We start from the raw sequence: 19489 nt of genomic DNA, 5'->3' as shown, positions 1-19489 counted from the left end.
GAAAGGTTTTGAATTAAAGTCTGGTGCTAATGATTCGCATGATACGTGATGACTGTCGGCACGTGCCGCACGAAGCAGCTGCCAACAGCTGCTTCTAGAAAGGGATCGTTTCTCTCGGCCCTTTTATTTTACTTGTCGCTTTTGTGATCGAGTGACAATACACCCGTGTCTCTAATATATATAGTTATAGAAAAATATTTCTTTAAACGAAAAAAATCCTTTTAAAAATTTAGCTGTAATCAGAACCTTTACCTTTTTTGAAGCGTTGGATACAGAGATAATATGAGTTTGAAATCAAAATTTTATTATTCGTTTTCTAAGTTTATCGACTAATAGATCAATAAATTCTCTCTAAAATAAAAGAAATTCGAGAACTAAATGGATTTACATGTGAAATCTTCTCGCGTGTTTTAATATTAAATTGCCAGAGAAAAAATAAATGATATTTGACTGCTATGTGGATTAAACATATATAAAAAACATTTTAATAGTATTATTCAATAGACAGAAACAGTTTTAAATGGAAAAAATTTATAGATCCGCACAAGTCAATGGATGTTACTTTTTTTTTCGGGAAAATTAATCAGCGAAAGTATAGCGGGATTTATCCTAACGTATTAAGAGCAGCATTTTATGCGTGAGAGAGTATGGGGGTTCATATATCGCGTCTCGATCTGGCCAAAGTAGGCGGAAGAAAGGCGCAAGGTGTTCTCTCACAGTCAGGTGGCCGCAGGCCGTCTTCTTCTGTGCACCTGTTGTTGGACAGTCAAACCTGCATTTCAAGTCTGATTAGAAGAGCAAAAAGATAATGGTCAAAGCACAATTCCTAGTCCATCCATAGTATAATCCGTTTGACATTACACAATATACGTAATTGCAGAAAAAATAGATACGCGTTGTTCGTACCTTCACAGCTATATGTATTTTATACATCAAAAAATAAAGTAACTATATAGAATTAGATTAATAAGATCGTTTAATAAACGAATAAGTTGACCGCGCGTTGGTTGGCCATTGTTGGTTATCTGTCGGTAGTAACCCCTATTAATTATATGCAATTAAGAAATAATTATGAAATTTTATGGACCGGTCGTTCAACTCTTGATTTTGTATCGTGACTTTTCGCTTCCTGAGATATCTAAGAAGATATTTCAAATTAAAATTTTTAATTATGTGGCTAATAATTATAGGTTTACGCTGTAATTTCAGAATCTGATTTCTCAAATGATTTCCCCAAATTAAAAATATTAAATAAATTTTACAAAGGCTAATCGATCTTAGACAAAAATGTTTCTTTTTCATAAAGGAAACAAAATATAATTAAACGTAAAATATACAGCTTTTTACAATGATATGTAAGCACATTATTTGTAGAATTTATTTATCAATCTGGATGCATATATAATGCAGCTTTAATTAACTCACCAATATTATTTAGAAAATCGTCCGGGATCGATTGTGCAAACAATTTTCGCTTCTGAAATCCGATCTGAAAGATTACAACACATCTTCGACGAGCCTTGTCGACGTCTGTTGTCGATTCAGACTCGGGGCTACTATACTAACCATCTGCCGCTCTGTACGATTCCAGACGGGTGAAGGCAAGCCTCACATCAGGCACCACCGGGACGGCTCGCACTGCAGCAGATGCGGTCCAGGCTGGGGCGTGATTAGCCGCTGCGCCCGCGGCCGCGACACCGTGTGCGGAAAGTGTCCCGCTGGCACGTACAGCCCGCATCACGGCACTCAGCCCTGCTGGAACTGCGCCAGATGCGGCCCGGGTTTATACGAGGCACATCCGTGTACCTCGCGCACCGACACCGTCTGCGACTCCTGTCATCGTCCAATGCCGGACAATCCCGATTATCGGCGCAAGTGTGAGGGTCGCGCGAGGTTCTTCCTCGCACCGGAGGACGCGCGAAACACCGCCGAAGAGAGCGTGCTGGTGAACGAACCGGCGTACCGTTTCCAGCTCAACGACAGGGAGCAGATACTCGAGAGAGACGTGGAGGCTATCCTAAGCGACAAATCGGCCGCTCGATCAAAGCATCTATCGAGAATCTAATTATCATATGAATTCTAATTCTGAATAAAATGTATTAGAGTACGTATTCTTCGTTCATCGCGGATAAGATGGAAACAAAAGGTTTTGGAACAGTATTATTCAGTTGTTACAAGATTTTCGAAAGATTGAACTAGAATACTCAAGAAATAAGCGGATCACGCAGAATATAAAATCTGATAGATTCGAAAATAGAAAATTAGAGGAATAATGTATGTATGTTCGATATCCATCTTTTAATACTAGTCAATTAATATTTAAGAGAATTGATATTTGATTGAGAAGTAGCGTACGATCTCGGTACAATGTTCGGTTTGCATTCAAATGGAAATATATTATTTTCTCTTGTTCATCCATTATACACACACACACACACACAGAGGAATTCCGATTATTCTGCATCGTACAATGCAACAAATGGAAAAAGCTCTCTATATTCCAAGTATAATTAGCAATATCAAGTATAAGTAGCATATAAAAAAGTTTCTTTTCTCTTATACGAGTAAATGATTATTCTTTCAATATTAAGGTCTACGTCGCATATATATCGTAATAAAATATTTAATGTAATTCAACGTTATCTGCGTATAGGTGCTACAGATTATTTTCCAGCTTTTATATCGAAATTTTTATACAGCCATTTTTGAATTTTAGAATATATTTTTATGAAAATTTTTGTGATTATATTTTTCGTGCATTTGAATATATAAATTTTGCACATATCACATATATGCGTAGAAAACTCGCTGTTACCATTGATTGATGAAAAGCTCGTATACTTATAACTAATCGATATATTCGAATCCACGTAAATGCGGTCTTTCGAGTTTCATTTGGGATTAGCGCGACGCGTAATGCAGATGTCAGAGGTCGCATTTAGTTTTTGATTATTATTTTCCATTTCATCGAAAAGCATTTTGGTGTCTCCGGTGAATTCGATATTCCTGTCAAATATTCGGCATTTTTGGGTCGATCATCAGCAGATGTGATTTAAATAAGATACAAGCGAGCGCTGCAAATTATAATGTCCATGTTGCTATTCAATATGGCCGTTTACATTTTTTAATATTATTTGTACATATACAGTTCTGTTTACGGATATAGATCTTTTTGTCTACTACACACAAACTTGCGGTGTGAATAAACTTTGATGCTATAACATTTCCAAAGACCTTTCGATATCATTATGCTCTTATTTCGTTAGATAGGTAATGCTCATCTCTAATTGATACATTATATATATCCTAATTTTGAAGATTGCCATCTACGGCTTTTTTTACTCGAAAGAACTGATTATACATATCGATAAACGAGAATGTGCCAAGTTCGATACGTTTAAGATGAAAGTTTCGTCGACACATGTTCTCGTTTGATTTCAGTAGATAATATTATATCGGTTCTCAACAGCGCGTTAAGCTTCCAGAAATTATTTTCGAAACGAGAACGCTGTGGGTCACTTATCAAAAATAGAGAAGCCAAAGTATACCTATTTTATTTTATTTTGACTTTCATCTTTTTAATGATACGTCACGATTGGTTCATCCAGTATATTTAAAATTAAGGATAAAACAATAGATAAAAGGAAATTACAAATAAACTATTTATATATGCAAGATATTCCAAAAAATATTTTACGAACAAATATATTTTCGGAATTAGACATATATATATATATATATATATATATATATATATATATATCGTTTTTTTTATTTATTTGACGATATTTATACTTAATAGCAATTCGATATTTATACTTATAACAATTTGATATTCAATTAATTCTCATTGGTTAATCCCCTTAAGTGTCGCGCAATTGATAAAACTGATAGGACTAGCAATTCGGCGAATTAAGTTGACTCTAATATCGTTATATAAAAGCTCGCATTCTTAGTGTGCATTTAAAGTTAAACGCGACTCAATTTTATCTATATATTTTTGTTTTTATACATAAATGTGAAATTCAGAGTAGACGATTGTATCTAACATTGAATGAAACGACAAATACAAATGAGATTATACAAGCCAACATGGCTTATTGTCTAAATCTAGATACGTTGATAAGATAATTTACACGCGGACTTCGCCACGAGACGATACATTATCACAGAAAATACTCGAATAACATCAATATCCATTGTTGTATCTGCATATCTAATCAAATATTTTGTGTATTAATTACTTCTTGAATCATGAAACGTTTGTTATTTCATATATTAGCAAATTTCATAGTCAAATAAACACATGTATGCGTAAGTAAACAAATGTCAAGTTACACGCAATTGGATAGATCAGCCAGATGTGGCTTAAATTATAACGCTATGAAAGAAATATATCAAATAATACTATTAATTTATCTTGATACTACACTTTTATGAGTAAGTTATTTGTAAATATGTCATATAATGAAACACTATCTAAACATTTCTATCGCTTTATTCATCATACCATTTCGATCCTTTATCGTATATTTAATTGTTACGTTCGTATGAAGATACATTTTTCAGGAACATAACTTTGGAAAAGTTCATTCAATAAACAGCAAACATAGGACGCATTTCTTGAATAGAGATTGTGGCCCCTTTAATATAGTTGCTTGTACTTTCATGTTATAACACTAATCACATTAAATCAACGTTCGCAATAACTTTGACAATTACATAAAACGAAGCGACACTATCGAATATATTTGAATAAATGGAGGCAATTGTCGGACTAATGAAAGAATCGAGAGAATCAAACAGATACAAAATAAATCGGTAATTTTCTTTTCACTCTGAAAGGAAGAAAGAACATTTATGAATATACATTTATGAATAACATTTATGATGAGAATCGTTAAAATCATACTTGGAAGAGAAAGAAAAATGTAAATAAATATACGTTCTGCAGGAGTCTAAAAATTACTTTCGCATAACGAGATTGAAATGCGATTTTCAAACTTTCTTAAATTTATCTTAAAGCTTTTTTAAAACTCTTCGAAGCTCGGAATTTGAAGGATCAAAGGATGAATTTGTAATAAAAAAAAAAAAAAAAAATAAGTATATTCGAACAATGTATATAGCTAGAACAAAAAGAAATCCGTTACAATATTCGCTGCGAGATGAACGCCAAGAGAAATAACAGCCAAACTCAGCTGGAGATCAAGATCAATACACGTCCATTAATTCTAATTCGACTTTAAAGCCGCGACGGTCAGGAGCCAACAACAGCCACGGCACAACTCTTGCGTATGCTACACGAAGCAATAAATATAATCTCGATAATTATAAAAGAACGAAAAATCAAAATCTACGAATATTATCATACGATACATTCGGCTCGTTCTTTGCAGATAATTACTCTTTTCCACTCGCCGACTGTTTTTTTTTTTTTCTTTTTTTGGAAGGCAGGGGAATTGGTTCACAATAGAGAGGGTCTACTATTAAATTCCTACAATTCCTTTAAATTTCTCCTTTAAATCTGTACACGATTAGACCGTAATGAAGAAGAGACAACGACAGAGGATGACAATGCGAGAAGATATTTCATGGGACACATGAAAAACACTCCCTTTAATTTCTTTCGCGATCAAAGAAATATTTTTAAGATGTTATACATTCGAATATCCGAATGTTGAAATATCCCGATAATATTGTGAAATAATCTTGAAATAGAAAGAAATAGGCTCTACAAATAATTTAATGCGCATAAAAACTTAAAAAGAAATTTTTGATATTACGTCGCATCTGACTTTGCGAGTATATTCAATTGGCCAACTAATCCCGTAAATTCTACAGTAGGCGTAACAATGAAAATTACACGAGTAGTACCATTCGAGATATTCGAATTACGAATATTCGATTGTACATTGTGTTCGAATATCGAATCGTATCGACATTGATTGCTTCGATCGCCGGTTGATCGGATCGCATCGCCGCATAATAATCTAACAATTGTGTTTCGCACACACATTTCTCTCTTAATATATAATTCCTATATTTATAATATATATATGAAGGTATGTATATATATTTATATTGCATATATATTAACGTAACTTTCATTTGAATGTTAAATGGCCCGCACACGATTCATCAATTCGCGTAAATTTTTTGCATAATGCTTATCTAACGTGATTTGATTTTAACATTGCCAACAACTTCAACTTCATTTATTTGTGTTCGTAATAATTTTTTTAAAGCGTCGAATCATGTACGAGTCTTTAAATCTAAGCGCAAAACACGTGGTTTTCACCTCTATATTATAATAAACGAGCGTGAACGCAAAGATAAAAGGATATTATTATAAATCTCGTTGGTTTTCTTAAAACATAATTTTACCGAATATCTATAATCTTTCTCGCAAATCCATGACTGGTAGTCGATAGTGGCGGTCGAAGGTTCATGTCAATCAGTTCGTTTATTTTTTTTTATTCATAATTTTCGGAAGAACAAGTCTCGATAAAATGACAAACTTATACTATGAGATTCGTTAAAAAAAGTTGCGTGCAATATATATATATATATATATATATATATATATATATATATATATATATATATTGATAAAAATTACAAAATGTTTGATAATTAGTACATTATTAGATATATATAATTTTTATAACATTGTAAAAAAACTATGAATGAAAAATATACATCACATTGACATACATACAATATAAATTATAAAATTTGCATATATTACATGTACATTAAAAAAAAATCTGTTAACGACACCACACAACAAATTGTTACACCGACAATAATTTATATTTTTAGATGTGTTTCGGTGCGCCAGTGCTATAAGCGTTGATTAAATTTTTAGCAAAACACATATTATATAGAATTTGTAGATTACAAAAAATCATTATTCCTTTATAACAGCTTTTGAAATATTAATCACAAGAATGAAAGGAGAGAAAATGTAAAACGCCTATGCCTTTTTTACATTACTTATGATTTAGCATTGATTACACAATAAAAAAACCTAACAGTAAAATATTCAAATTCTGTCGCGTATCGTAAAATAGTAATGATAGAAAAGGGAAAAAGATAATTATAATAAAATTCCATTATGCACAATAAATCAAGTTAAAAAAAAAAAAAAAATCTGATAATGCCATGTCCTCTCGACCATTACTAGCCAAAATATGTGACTAATATAATCTAAGAAAAAAAGGAAGAATATAATAAGGACTTAGAAATATGGGGAAAGGATACGCTACATATGAATATGAAAAATATACATCTTACTTTCCTGAAAAATAAAACATAAATGGAGAGTAAGAAAAAAATTTGAGCTTGTACGGCTACAAATAGTGCATATGTAGTTCTCGTAAATGTTTATAGCCATTTGTAATTAATTCAAATTTTATATGTACAATTGTGTAAAGCTTTATAAAGATCGGTAATATCTCACTGATCATTATAAAGCGATATTTATCATTTAAAATCATATTTAGAGCTGCTCTTTCCATTGTTAATATTATAAAACGCATTTCGCAAAACACACTTCAAATATTACCTGTACAGAGTATATACTCTATTGAAATATACATCTTACGTAAAATTCTCAAAATAAGTAAACATACTTCTACAACTACAAATCATTACTCTGTGATTTAGATTTCAATTAATGACATACTAAGATTATAACATACCACCCACTGCAATCATTTTGTAAACATAAAAATGACCAGCCATGGATTTATCATATATCAATATCAATATCAATAATATATAGAAAATCTAGAATATTAATCAAAATCAAGATTAGAATAGAGCGCAATTAAATATAAATTCTACTAATTATACAATAATTAAATTGCAGCTGTTAATTCTAAGGATATATCTATCCGATAAACAGCTAATATTATACAACTAGTCATTGTGCCCAAATCTACTCTCGCTCGCGACAATCTCATAGCGAAATATCGATGCGAATTCGTGAATCTAAACGGAACTTATGATGCATGGATACGAAATGATGCAACAAGGAGACATTCACATACAGAGAGAAATATTCTAGCTTCAAGGATCTGATCTTAATGACTCACCGATATTAAGAGTTATACAAATCGTAACGATATAGAGGTAAATATGTATTATAAAATTAAATAAAAAAAAAAACAAAAAAACATTCTTTGTTTCTATAATGTGGCTCGAGTGATTCTATAATACATATATAATCATAACTATAAAATATCTAGATTTTTTTCCTTCTCTGTTTAACTCTTTCTCCAGCAGGCTCTCTTTCATTTGCACAAATTATATAGATTGTATATAAGATATAAGATATATATCCATACAAATCTACATATCTTCAATTATGAGATAATACTGCCTACCATAACCAGTTTATGTTCTTTTTTTCTTTCTGTACGTGATTGATTTTGATAATTCTGATTCAAATATATGTCTCTTCGATAAAACGATATATAGTGACACAAAACTACCTACACGAAGATATAGATTTCATACAAGAGCGTTATGAGTGTAAGCTTGGGTACAACGCAAATGTGTCTTAATAAATAGTCATCAGTATCTTTTTAAACGACACGCGAGAATGACATTCTTTTTCGATAATGATATGTCCTCTCACGAGACAGTACTAATTTCTCGATGACATTTACGCCTGCTAGGCCGTTTAAAATTGGTCCACCAGCAGGTCACAGATCTCTACCGACATTGATTCTTTACTTGAACGTACTGTTAAACGAAACATCTACAAGTGCAAAGAAAATGTATAATTAAATAAAATATATGCACACAATTTCATCGTAAGTTTAAATCTTTCAAGAATTTGACAAGTTACCTGGGCTTGCTTATTAGGCTCAAGACGCAATAGGCAACCCACTTGCTGTGCTCTCATATGAACAATACCGGCGCAGACAAAATTATCAGGATTCGGGTCAATACCGTCAAGCAATTGCATTCCAAAACCTTGTAATTTTGTACGTACTTGTGCTAAATCCATCGGTTGCTGCGCTTTGAAAATCTTTTGTGATCGTTGTTGATTCGCTCTGAAAACAAATTTAATATTCGATAAACCAATCTAAATTGATACTTCTTTTTTTAACTAAGTAGATTGTATTATATATATTTCATACCCGCCAAGATTTTTCCATCTTGCGAAAAATGATTCCCCATTCATCTCCGTCGGTTCGAAAAACTTGTTAATTGTTAATGGTAACTTCATTGTGATTTTTTGTGGCACATTATTATAAATGAAAGAGATAATCATGCTTGGCGCATCTGCGAATAAAAAAAAAGTATGAATACTATAAAGAAAATAGGCTACTGATTATTAGAGATCTGGAAAAATATCAAAATAACATACCATTATAGTCATCGATGCATTCTGCATTGATCATTTGCTGGATCTGAGCACCAGCCTCCAATATAGGATCAACAGGTTTTACTTGTACGGCTAATTTTGCTTGATTCTCATCTGTCCAAGATAGCTGTGGCTGAAAACTATGTAATGCGTACTGTGTTTTGTTTCCATAGAAAAGGCCTATGCGTCCAAGATTTTGCCTAAATTCTGATTTTACACCGATTTGTATCAAATCATTCTCAAATAAGACACCATTATTCTTACAAACAAACCTGGGAAATAAAGTCAAGATAATAATAAATTCAGATATATAGCCCAATATTTGAATTATATCAAAATATTTGATTGTGATATATCTTACTTCTTAGGATTGTATGTATTTTGAGTACCATTGGTAGCACCGACTTTATTTGGCATATTATAGATATCTCCCAAAACATCAAGTAGAACACCTGTGTTACTAGATGGCTGAGAGGAAGGTGGGGTTGACAGTCCCAGTAGATCGGCGGAGGAATTATTAACTGCTGCGACACTAACAGTAGTAGGAGCTTCAGTGTGATGATTAGTGTTTGGTGCTGGGCTCTTGCTTTCTCTAATTTCATTCTCCGGTACACGACCCGGTTTTTTCTTCTTTAAAACCGCAAGGATAGAAGATTCCCTTTCGGGGAATGCCGGCATTTCTTCCAATACAGTAGCCTACAAAAAATATAAGTAACTCTGATTACAAATCTTATGTATTATTATATATCTTTTTTTATTTATTGTATATATTACATACCAAAACATCAGTTGAGGCAATGATGCTCAATTGTAAATATTCCGATGCTCGCTGTTGCAACTCAGCATCTGCACTACGTAGATTACTATGCTGCCTGAAGACATCTTGAATCTGACTTCGAATTTCAGGGAACAGATTGACAAATTTTATGTATGTCGAAAGCAGTAATGCTCGAGTCATAGGAGAGCACAAATGATACTATGCAAAAGAAAGAGTGTATATTTGTTACATATATATTCTTAGTAATATTGTTATATAATATTGTAATATAGTATATATTGTTTGCTTAATATTGGACGAACGCTTACTTTGGAATGTAAGAGCTGGAACTGGACAGCTGGAGAAGACCGCAAGTCACCAGCAATGAGATTACCGAATTCTCCAAGTATGTAACCACCAACTTTAACCATATTTTCGTGACAAGCTGGCGCTTGTAATGCCTACAACAATACGCATAATATATGCCTAAAATAGCTAGAATAATTTTAGCAAAAGAAAAAAAATGTATTTTACCTCGAAGACGGTTTTCGCAGCATAACCCTGAACATCATCTCGGTTGATAACGATTTGGATAACACGATACCAAACTTCTTCGGAAACATAATCGCCTGCTATCCTAATTAAGTTTAGAATAACATCGACGTACCAAGTGTAATCAGTCGCATATTTTTCGGCTAGAATTGCTACTTTAAGGACCATCTCCTCTCTAATTGAATAGTCGGCCGTTTCCAAATAATTTAGCATTTCTTGAACTATTTCTTCGGCATTACTTTTATCACACATGGCATATAATAGATCTACCGCCTGTTGTCTAACAGAAACATCTTTTTCCATTTTCATCGACAATATGACGACTTCTTGATGTTTCTTTACAGCTTCATGCGAGAATTCCGAAGTAGCCAAATGGCACATAGACTCTAGTGCCAAATATCGCAAATTAGTCTCCCGGTTTGATAAAAATTGTCCGAGTTGGTTGCACGCCCGTACTAGAAGATTCGGCTCACTGTCGTTGTGAATGATTAAACTAATAGCCTCAAAGAGTACAGCATTTTTCGCGTTTGAATGCTGCACTTTCTTCGACTTTGGTGGTTCTTGAGCTTTGTTTAATATTGTTTCTAGACACTCGTTTAATCTGCCCCTCACACCTGGATCTTCAGCTGCAATAATATGAATGTGAGTGTAGATATGCAACTTACTGGGTTTTCAAATATAATATCGTATCTCATACATAAATTAAATACCTGGTGGTGTATAGTTTTGCAGCAAGCGTAATAATTTGACAGATAACCATGGGGCTGGTACAAAATAATATGTATAATCCTGTAGATCTGTATAACTTGATGTGACAATCTACAATTGTACAAGAAATGTTAAATAATAATATTCCCCTTTCTATATACATGGGTCAATTATACTTTGGCAACTTACTCTACTTAATCTTGAAACTGCAAGACTGACGCAACCTTTGTATTCGTCTGGATTTCTTTTTACAAGAGCATCTATGAGCGATGCCGCGGCCGTTACAACACCCAGATGTTGATCATTTAAGAGATGAACTATGCGCGACGTCCATTCGCCGCCAGGTACAACATCGGGCGCAGTGCGTAATAATCGTAACAGGCATAATGCAGCACTTTGTTTTACAACGTCCATAGTATCTCTAGGGAACAAATATTAATTTTGAAGAATGAATGAAAATCTAATATATCTGATAACTATAAATTGATTAATTAACATGATCTTTACATATTAATACAAATATTACACCATACCCTGAGACAAGCAATTTTGGAATTTCATTACCAAAGGCTTCCGCCATTTCCTTGCTACCAATATTAGCGATACATTGCAACGCCAAATTGACATGAATTGGATTGCGCGAGCCAAGATCATTTTTTATGCTTTGTATAATTAATTTAATCAAATCACTGTTGGTATTCACTAAGACTGATATAAAAAGGTAACCCTAGAAAGTAATTTTATATTGTTATGCAGACACAGCAGATGATAAGAACAATTATACTTACAATCTGTTTTTCCGAATATTTATTTGATGAAAGTAAATTGACAGCTTCCATATGTCCAAAATCAATATCATGACCAAGAAGGAAAATGAACAGCAGCTTGCAAACATATTTCTTTTTCTGGTATCCATCAAGTGTTTTATCTCCTTTAAACTTACTGCGAATGTTTGCTAATTCCTTATTAATTCTTTTAATTTCCGCCTCTTTACTTTTACCTAATAAATTGGTATGTTATTTGAAAAAGAGAAAACATATTCTCTACAGCTTCTTTTTCTTTATTAAATAAGATTATAGAATTATAATTATTAATGACAATGCTTGGTTTAAAATAAAATATATATTAAGAGAAGATAAAATTTTCTTTCTTTCTTTTTTCATATATATTTTTATGCAAATATTAATCAGAAGTAACATATTGATAGAAATATTTGATAGAAGAATTAATGGCATTACGCCAACTGGCTTACTGTATCAAGGACAATCCTTTTATCTATTATTTACGTATTATGTATTTTTGATTATATATTGTACATTAATGTACAATATATAATCAAAAATATCAGACATAAAGATAATTGAAGTAAATAAATCACATATATAAACTATATAATATAATATTATACTTTTTTACTTTATAAATATATTAAAAGGGTTTGCATATGTATTTTTTAAATAAATCTTTAACTATAATGATACCAATGTGTCACAGATTGATATTTGAGAGTCAAGCTCTATCAATAAGATAGGCCTGTATCAGAACTCCGCCCCCTTTCTCCTGCTCATCTCTGTGACACTTTGCCTGCTATTTCAATGGCACGTTATCACTCGTTGAATAGCATTCCGTTAATAGTTTAAAATATAAAAGATATCAATATATATTTATAAAGAAAAAAAATAATTTGCAACAGTTGAAAATAATGATTTGTAATGTCTATATTTACATAGACATTGCACATTACACATTGTAAAAATTAGAAAAAAACTTATATTACAGTATAAATTATAATGTCAAACTGCTTACAATTTCTGATATCCGATATGAACACGGCCAATCCACGCATACCATCTCCTCTAACGGCCGGCATTCTGCCTCGTTTGCTTAAAACTACCTGTGAATGAAATCAAGCTATAAAGATACTCAACGTTCGTCCCCTCCAATCTGAGATGTGCACACGATCCAATGTAAATATATTGTAATTGGTATTTGTTTCGCGCACTAAGAATAGCATGACGCAACGGATTAACGAGACGCGTGGTCACTCTTATCGTATCTTTCTACACGCCCATCGTTTCTACAATCACAAAACTATTTTACTCTTCCTTTCCTCCAGATGTATCATCGGCAAGTGTGCCATCCGCGACAGAGTAAAATTCAGTTGCTCAGCGGTGTTTGGGAAAGCGAACAAGTACAAATAATGAAGCCGAGTGATCACGATTAACTCGCCCGACATGAAAAATTCGGAGTCTGGGAGTCGAAACCGGCGCGACCTGCACCGCTGAATGTCGACCGTCTTTGACAGCGGCGATCCGAACCGATCTCGTTTTCGGGAGACGGTACGTGTGATCATCGAGGAATCGGCGATGGATTGGTCGACGTTTGAGAAACGCGGGAGGATCGTATCGATCGATCGGAGCGTTTTGAAATAGGAAAGATTGAACGAAGCTAGTACGCGTTTCCTCTTGGCGAGCTGTCGCGGGGAAGGTCGCGTCGCCGGATTTTACAGTCCCGCGAAATCCGTTCGGTATCGTGGATTTCGCTGGAGTTCGCTTGATCTACGTACCGGTCTGGGCTGGGGGTTGTGCGTTCGCGCACGGCTCGGTCGCGGGGCGCACGGTAGGCGTGGAACTATTCGCGGACCCGTGCCAGAGACTTCGTGGCTGTCGCCATTTGCAACCGTCGACTAGCTCTGACGGATGACGGGCTCTACCCGTCAAAATGCCAGCGCGCATGCGTAATCCGTACTGGCGCGTGGAATTTCATATTTTGAACGTACTTTGCCACTACGAACGATTGATCGCCGTGAAAGGACACGCGGGTGAAACTCGTGGAGGGGCGTTTCTACTCATCCGTGAGTAAATTGCAATCGATTCTCTACGAAAAGTTTGCGACGAAAAAAAACTGATAGCAATTTATTTTCTAAGATCTATATCACGCTATATTCTCCTTATCGCTTGAAAGTAGGTACGAATTTTGAACTTGCCAGAATGAACCGGAAATGGAATATCTGTTTTTTCTTCTCGTACTATCTTAACAATTAGGAATAAAAAAGAAAATGCCTTTTATTTCGATCAAATTATTCTCTCTCTCTCTCTCTCTCTCTCTCTCTCTCTCTCTCTCTCTTTTTCTTTGTGAGATTATTTAAAAAAAAATTATTATCTTAGATACGGAACACACACACACACACACACAAAAACATTTCGTAACTAAATTTCGTAACTTCGCAAGATTAAAAAATTTGTATTTTGAGCTCGGCAGTTGATTGATCACCGTTAATACGGTGCGACAGAATGCCGCTTCCCGTTTTAATTCTCTCGTCTGGCTGTTTTTTAATCCGTTTTATCAAACCATTGTGCGAAACTGCTTCCCATATTCCAGTTTGCAATCATTGCAGGTATAGTTGTAATATAAAAAATATGTAGATTGTTACAGAGAGAGGAAGAGAAATTACATACCCACTTGTTTGACATGATTCGTAGATATTTGAAATCAAAAGAATCAGTTTCAATGTATATATCATCAATATCATATATTTGCCATTTACGGAAAATTAATAAATTGTAATGGGTAACGTGTCGGTTTACCTAAAATTTCGGTTTTAATATTTAGTAGCATTTAAATTTGACTCTTACTATCAAGATTTATTATCCATATTTCATATTGATGCTTGTAAAAAGATGCCAAGTAATATGGCGTCGATTGGCGAAAGACAAGTGTAAAGAAATATATATCGCTAAAATGAAGTGATTCGTTTACTCAAACGAATATTTAATATCATCTTACAGCATTGTGTAAAACAAAGATTGTTTCATCAAAAATCGACTTTTTTTCAAAAATTAATAAAAAAAGGTAGTAATGTGAAAATTTTTTCAACATTCAAGTCTGTGTATATGTAAAAAAAAAAGAAAATATTTCAAGCAAAATTCAAGTATAAATTGTTTAACAAATTAGAAATCAATTTTTCTTAATAAAAACTTAATGAGACTTGAAATCAACTGTTAGGATTTTATTGCTTTTTGACAACATATTGTATTATGTTACAATGTACAATGCATTTTTATCTTTTTACTATGATTTAATCTATTTAGCTAGATACAAATAAATTAAAGTTATAAACTTTTTTCTCTTAAGAGGAAATTGATTACATTAAACTTTGCTGTATCTTTTCAAGCAACATCTCTATTCTGCCCTTCATGACAGGTTGCCCTTTCTTCGTCTTTTTCGATAACACCTTAAAATTATGCAACTTTTTCTGCTTGTATTTTCTCAAGGCTTCTTCTCGTTCCGTTTTTACACGAATGGCCTCCTCTATCCTTTTCTTCTTTTCTTCTTGCTTGCGTTTGTATTCCCGCTTGGCTTTGTAAAAGGCGTAACTCTTATTTTTTGAGTTGCTGTTTACAGAGATAAATACATTTAATCAATCAATCAAAATTTCAATATCAATATCAATATTTATGTCAGATTCTAACTTGATCTTGAACATATGTATACCTTATCTCATTTGTATTCTTGGATGCATGATTTAAATTTGATGATGTTTGTGAAGAATTCTGCTGATCCTTTTTGAGTTCCTTGTAATATCCACGTAACACAGCTTTCTTTCTTTTTTCTTCCCACTGATTGACTAATGCAAAAAAATGAATATTAAAAAAAAATAGTAAAATAACCCATTTGATGGATATATCATATACATACTTTTATACTTATTGCTATATTTTTGTAATCTGTATTTCCTTTTATCAAATTTCTTCTCACGTTTCCCATTTTCATGCTCTTCCTTCTCTGCAGATCTGTTATTTTTAATATTTTTCATGTTTTTATTTTTAATATTTTCCAGTATTCAATCACACGTGAAAAACCAACATTTACATCGTATATTAACGCCCTCGTAAATATTGTGGCTAGAATAAGAAGCAGATAGTCAACAGTCTCTTATGGTAACAGAAAAATATAGTTATTTATTTTACCTACGAGAGAAAGATATATATATATATATATATATATATATATATATATATATATATAATTATAAAATATTTTATTACTTTGAAATTATTTTATTGAAAAAGTATTATTTTATTATATAAAAGTTTTTATTATAAAATTATTATTATTATTTAAACGAGATTATTTTTATTATATTATTTATCTGAAACATGTGTAGTAATATTTGTATATATAATCAATTCTTTTATATATGATCGCACCTGTCATCGCATTACGTATAAATTTATTTGTGGCAGTGACATTGATAATTGATTTATAGACTGAGCGATTTGTAGATGATTCACTTTAGATCAGAAGGTAAACAGCAATGTGATTGCTATATATGTATAATATGTACATTATTTAGCAATCTGCATTTTTTATTAATGATGCTTACAATTTCGTAATGTACATAATTTCAATTATTATGTTTACATCCAAGAACCTTTAAAATTAAAAAAATGGAATGAAATATTACATTCTGTAAAATTGTATTTTTAATATTTTTTAATATTTACGTAAATGACTTTTTCTTCTCTCTTTCTCTCTCCTCTCTAGCGCGCGCGCGTGTATGTGTATATAGCGTCCGCGCTGTTAAATTAAATTTCTCTGCATTCCTTATTTCAAGACTAACTGGTTCCATTTATAATAGGTTGAACAATTATTCATAGCCCTATACATAGTCGAGGAAAACAAGCAAACTGACGTCGTCGAAAAGGTAGTAGCTCTTTGGTATGTGCTACGAAGCTATTATTAGCTGACAAAATTCGAGACAGCCATAGTATCCGAGGCCAGATCCGTTCGAAGGAGATTCTTCGAGTGTTCGATTATTTCGATCGTCGTTCCTTCATGATTCAATGTCGAGGATACGATCGAGAAATAGATTAGCAATTTCCGCATTATGTTATATGAAATAGAGAATACAAATACATTCATATAATATTTTATCATAAATCTTTGATACATTAATAATAATGTCAATCATGAACATAAACTTTACCCTTATAGAATCAGGCTTTATCGCATCTTTTAAATTTTAATTATATGAATGTAATGAGCGATCTTCGGAACGACCTACAAATGCCGAGAGGTCATCGCCGGTCATATAATGATAATGACACCGGCATTACAAACCAGTACGAATGAAACTTGAGGTTAACGTGCGCCGTGGCGTCATTCAATGACATCATGTAATCAGATCCATGGTTTAATCAAACCTACGTACGAAATGATTAAATTTTGAGATGTTATTTTTATAAAACAGACAACTAATATAAATTATAAAAATTTCATTAAATTATTTTTTGTTTAAAATTATGATATTCAAGATCAATTTACTTTTAACTATTTTTTAATCGTAAATCTGCAAGCAAATAATAATTTTATAATAATTCCTTTATCTGTATACCAGGACAGTTACGAGAAAAATCGATCGAAAAAGCGCAATTATACGCGGTGACCTTATCTTCGATCCATATTAGGACGCCTTTTATCGATCAGCGAAACCCCCACGGAGATGACGTCAACACACTGGTATCGGATCTCGTTTCAGAAACGAGAGAGGAAGTCAACTGTCTCGTAAAAAATCTTGTTGCACTGTCTGGAAATGTAAGGTACGTACCGACATTGACACACTTTAGCATCAACCTCAATTATCTCGTTGATCGTGATCTGTATCTTTTATTCTTTTATTGCTGTACGCACTGTATAAGATATACGTCATATATATTAGTTTATTTTACGTTATCTATGATTAAATAAATGATGAAAAAATATTTAGAATTTAGAAAATTTAAGAACGGTGTTGTGAACTAGCGATTGCACAAATCCCTTTTAGCCGCGTTCTTTGATTCAAATAATTTGTTTGATGTGAGAAGACTTTTAGATGGCATTTTGATTCACGAGAATGTATCCTTGGAGAATGTTAGGACTGTATATGAAAAATAAGGGGGCGTAGAGAGTGACGTACCGCTCCATTCAGTCAAACACAACTCGTGACGACGCAAAGCGCCGAAATAGCGTCGGCGTCACTCACACGACTTGTCAGTTTCACAATACCGTAAAAGAATTTTCTCGTGACGATGTAAATATTCTTTTAACATTCCCGACTCGTTGACTCATCGTAACGCCGATCATCTACATTGCCAATTTTTGGCAGATGCAACGTAAGAAGAAATCGATTTTGGGGTTCTTTGTTGTATTGTTGAAAAATATATAAAATCGGCTCGAAATTATATATCTTTTATAATTTTTTTTATCGTACGAATTCTATTTGTCTGGCATAAACATTACAAAACAATATTATTAATATATAGGCTGATAATCAGATTATTATCATTGATGATAAGGATAGCGATGTTCAATTTATTTCTAAAAAATATCACTATTATTTTATTATGAGAAATTTTAATAATGTTGTACCTTCGAAAATTTTATTTAATTAAAATTTTCATTTATAGCTATTACAGGCTGTTACGAATAGATTACCGTGTCAATGTCTCGTCATTTTACAATGAACATTATTGACTTTAAGGAGACCTTTTAATTGGTGCACAGACTAATTAATCAATTAGCATCATAAAAATCATATTATCAATCATTGTATCTCGTTAAACTCTCATCTTACATCATCTTTAGATTCTTTTATTTCCAATTATTATTTCCAATTAACGAATTCTGGTATTCGTTTTAATTCGAAATATATATATATATATATATATATATATATATATATATATATATATATATATAACAGAAAATTTAATCCCGTTTTAAATATAATATAGATTTTTTCCAAAGAATCACAGTAAAAAATATGATAAAAAACAAATATTATTCTCACGCGTCTATAAGCCTTTTATTTCTGTCTTTCCTTTAGAAATAATTTTATCGAAATACGTGCACGTAGGAATTAAGAGATTGTTCTTTCGCGGGGGTCGTTTATAAGGAAACGTAAGTTTATTAGTCATGTTCTGTTGCGAGGGCAATGATGATTCGTTTTGTATCTTTTCCGACATTGCGAGTCGCCTACGCTTACGATATTTATATGAACAAATTCGAAGAGCGAGATCCCGTTTTCATATAACACATTTGTTTTAAAATGA

At 32.6% G+C, this 19489-nt stretch overlaps 3 protein-coding genes across 6 annotated transcripts in view; 1 reads left to right on the top strand and 2 right to left on the bottom strand.

Annotated features, from left to right (window-relative positions):
- Positions 1-17992, top strand: part of LOC126855455 (tumor necrosis factor receptor superfamily member 4-like) — a 35328-nt gene extending 17336 nt beyond the window's left edge. Inside the window, exons 2-3 of one of the 4 annotated variants that reach the window (XR_007688235.1) lie at positions 16237-16336; positions 17797-17992. Coding sequence is in view for 1 of the 4 variants with exons in the window: in XM_050603117.1 (XP_050459074.1) it covers positions 1592-2065 (474 nt within the window). In the remaining 3 variants the exon portion in view is untranslated. Of the gene's footprint in view, positions 1-1591; positions 8181-16236; positions 16337-17796 lie in introns of those variants that run through there. The other 3 variants (XR_007688236.1, XR_007688234.1, XM_050603117.1) reach the window with 3 other exon arrangements.
- LOC126855451 (AP-2 complex subunit alpha) lies at positions 4481-14093 on the bottom strand. Its single transcript, XM_050603111.1, has 14 exons — positions 13963-14093; positions 13203-13290; positions 12185-12396; positions 11930-12123; positions 11586-11817; positions 11399-11507; positions 10671-11314; positions 10466-10597; positions 10158-10355; positions 9741-10075; positions 9383-9651; positions 9153-9297; positions 8858-9065; positions 4481-8767 (listed from the first exon to the last, which is right to left on the bottom strand). Exons 2-14 carry the CDS (start codon positions 13264-13266, stop codon positions 8690-8692), a joined length of 2820 nt encoding a protein of 939 aa, XP_050459068.1. The 5' UTR covers positions 13267-13290; positions 13963-14093; the 3' UTR covers positions 4481-8689.
- Positions 15385-16240, bottom strand: LOC126855456 (thyroid transcription factor 1-associated protein 26 homolog). Its single transcript, XM_050603118.1, has 3 exons — positions 16095-16240; positions 15891-16023; positions 15385-15790 (listed from the first exon to the last, which is right to left on the bottom strand). Exons 1-3 carry the CDS (start codon positions 16210-16212, stop codon positions 15541-15543), a joined length of 501 nt encoding a protein of 166 aa, XP_050459075.1. The 5' UTR covers positions 16213-16240; the 3' UTR covers positions 15385-15540.
- Positions 17993-19489: the final 1497 nt, after the last annotated feature.

This window comes from Cataglyphis hispanica, chromosome 16, assembly GCF_021464435.1.
Source record: "Cataglyphis hispanica isolate Lineage 1 chromosome 16, ULB_Chis1_1.0, whole genome shotgun sequence".
NCBI classification, from domain to species: domain Eukaryota; kingdom Metazoa; phylum Arthropoda; class Insecta; order Hymenoptera; family Formicidae; genus Cataglyphis; species Cataglyphis hispanica.
The sequence above is the reverse complement of the archived record's forward strand: the minus strand, read 5'-3'. Positions and strand labels throughout refer to the sequence as shown.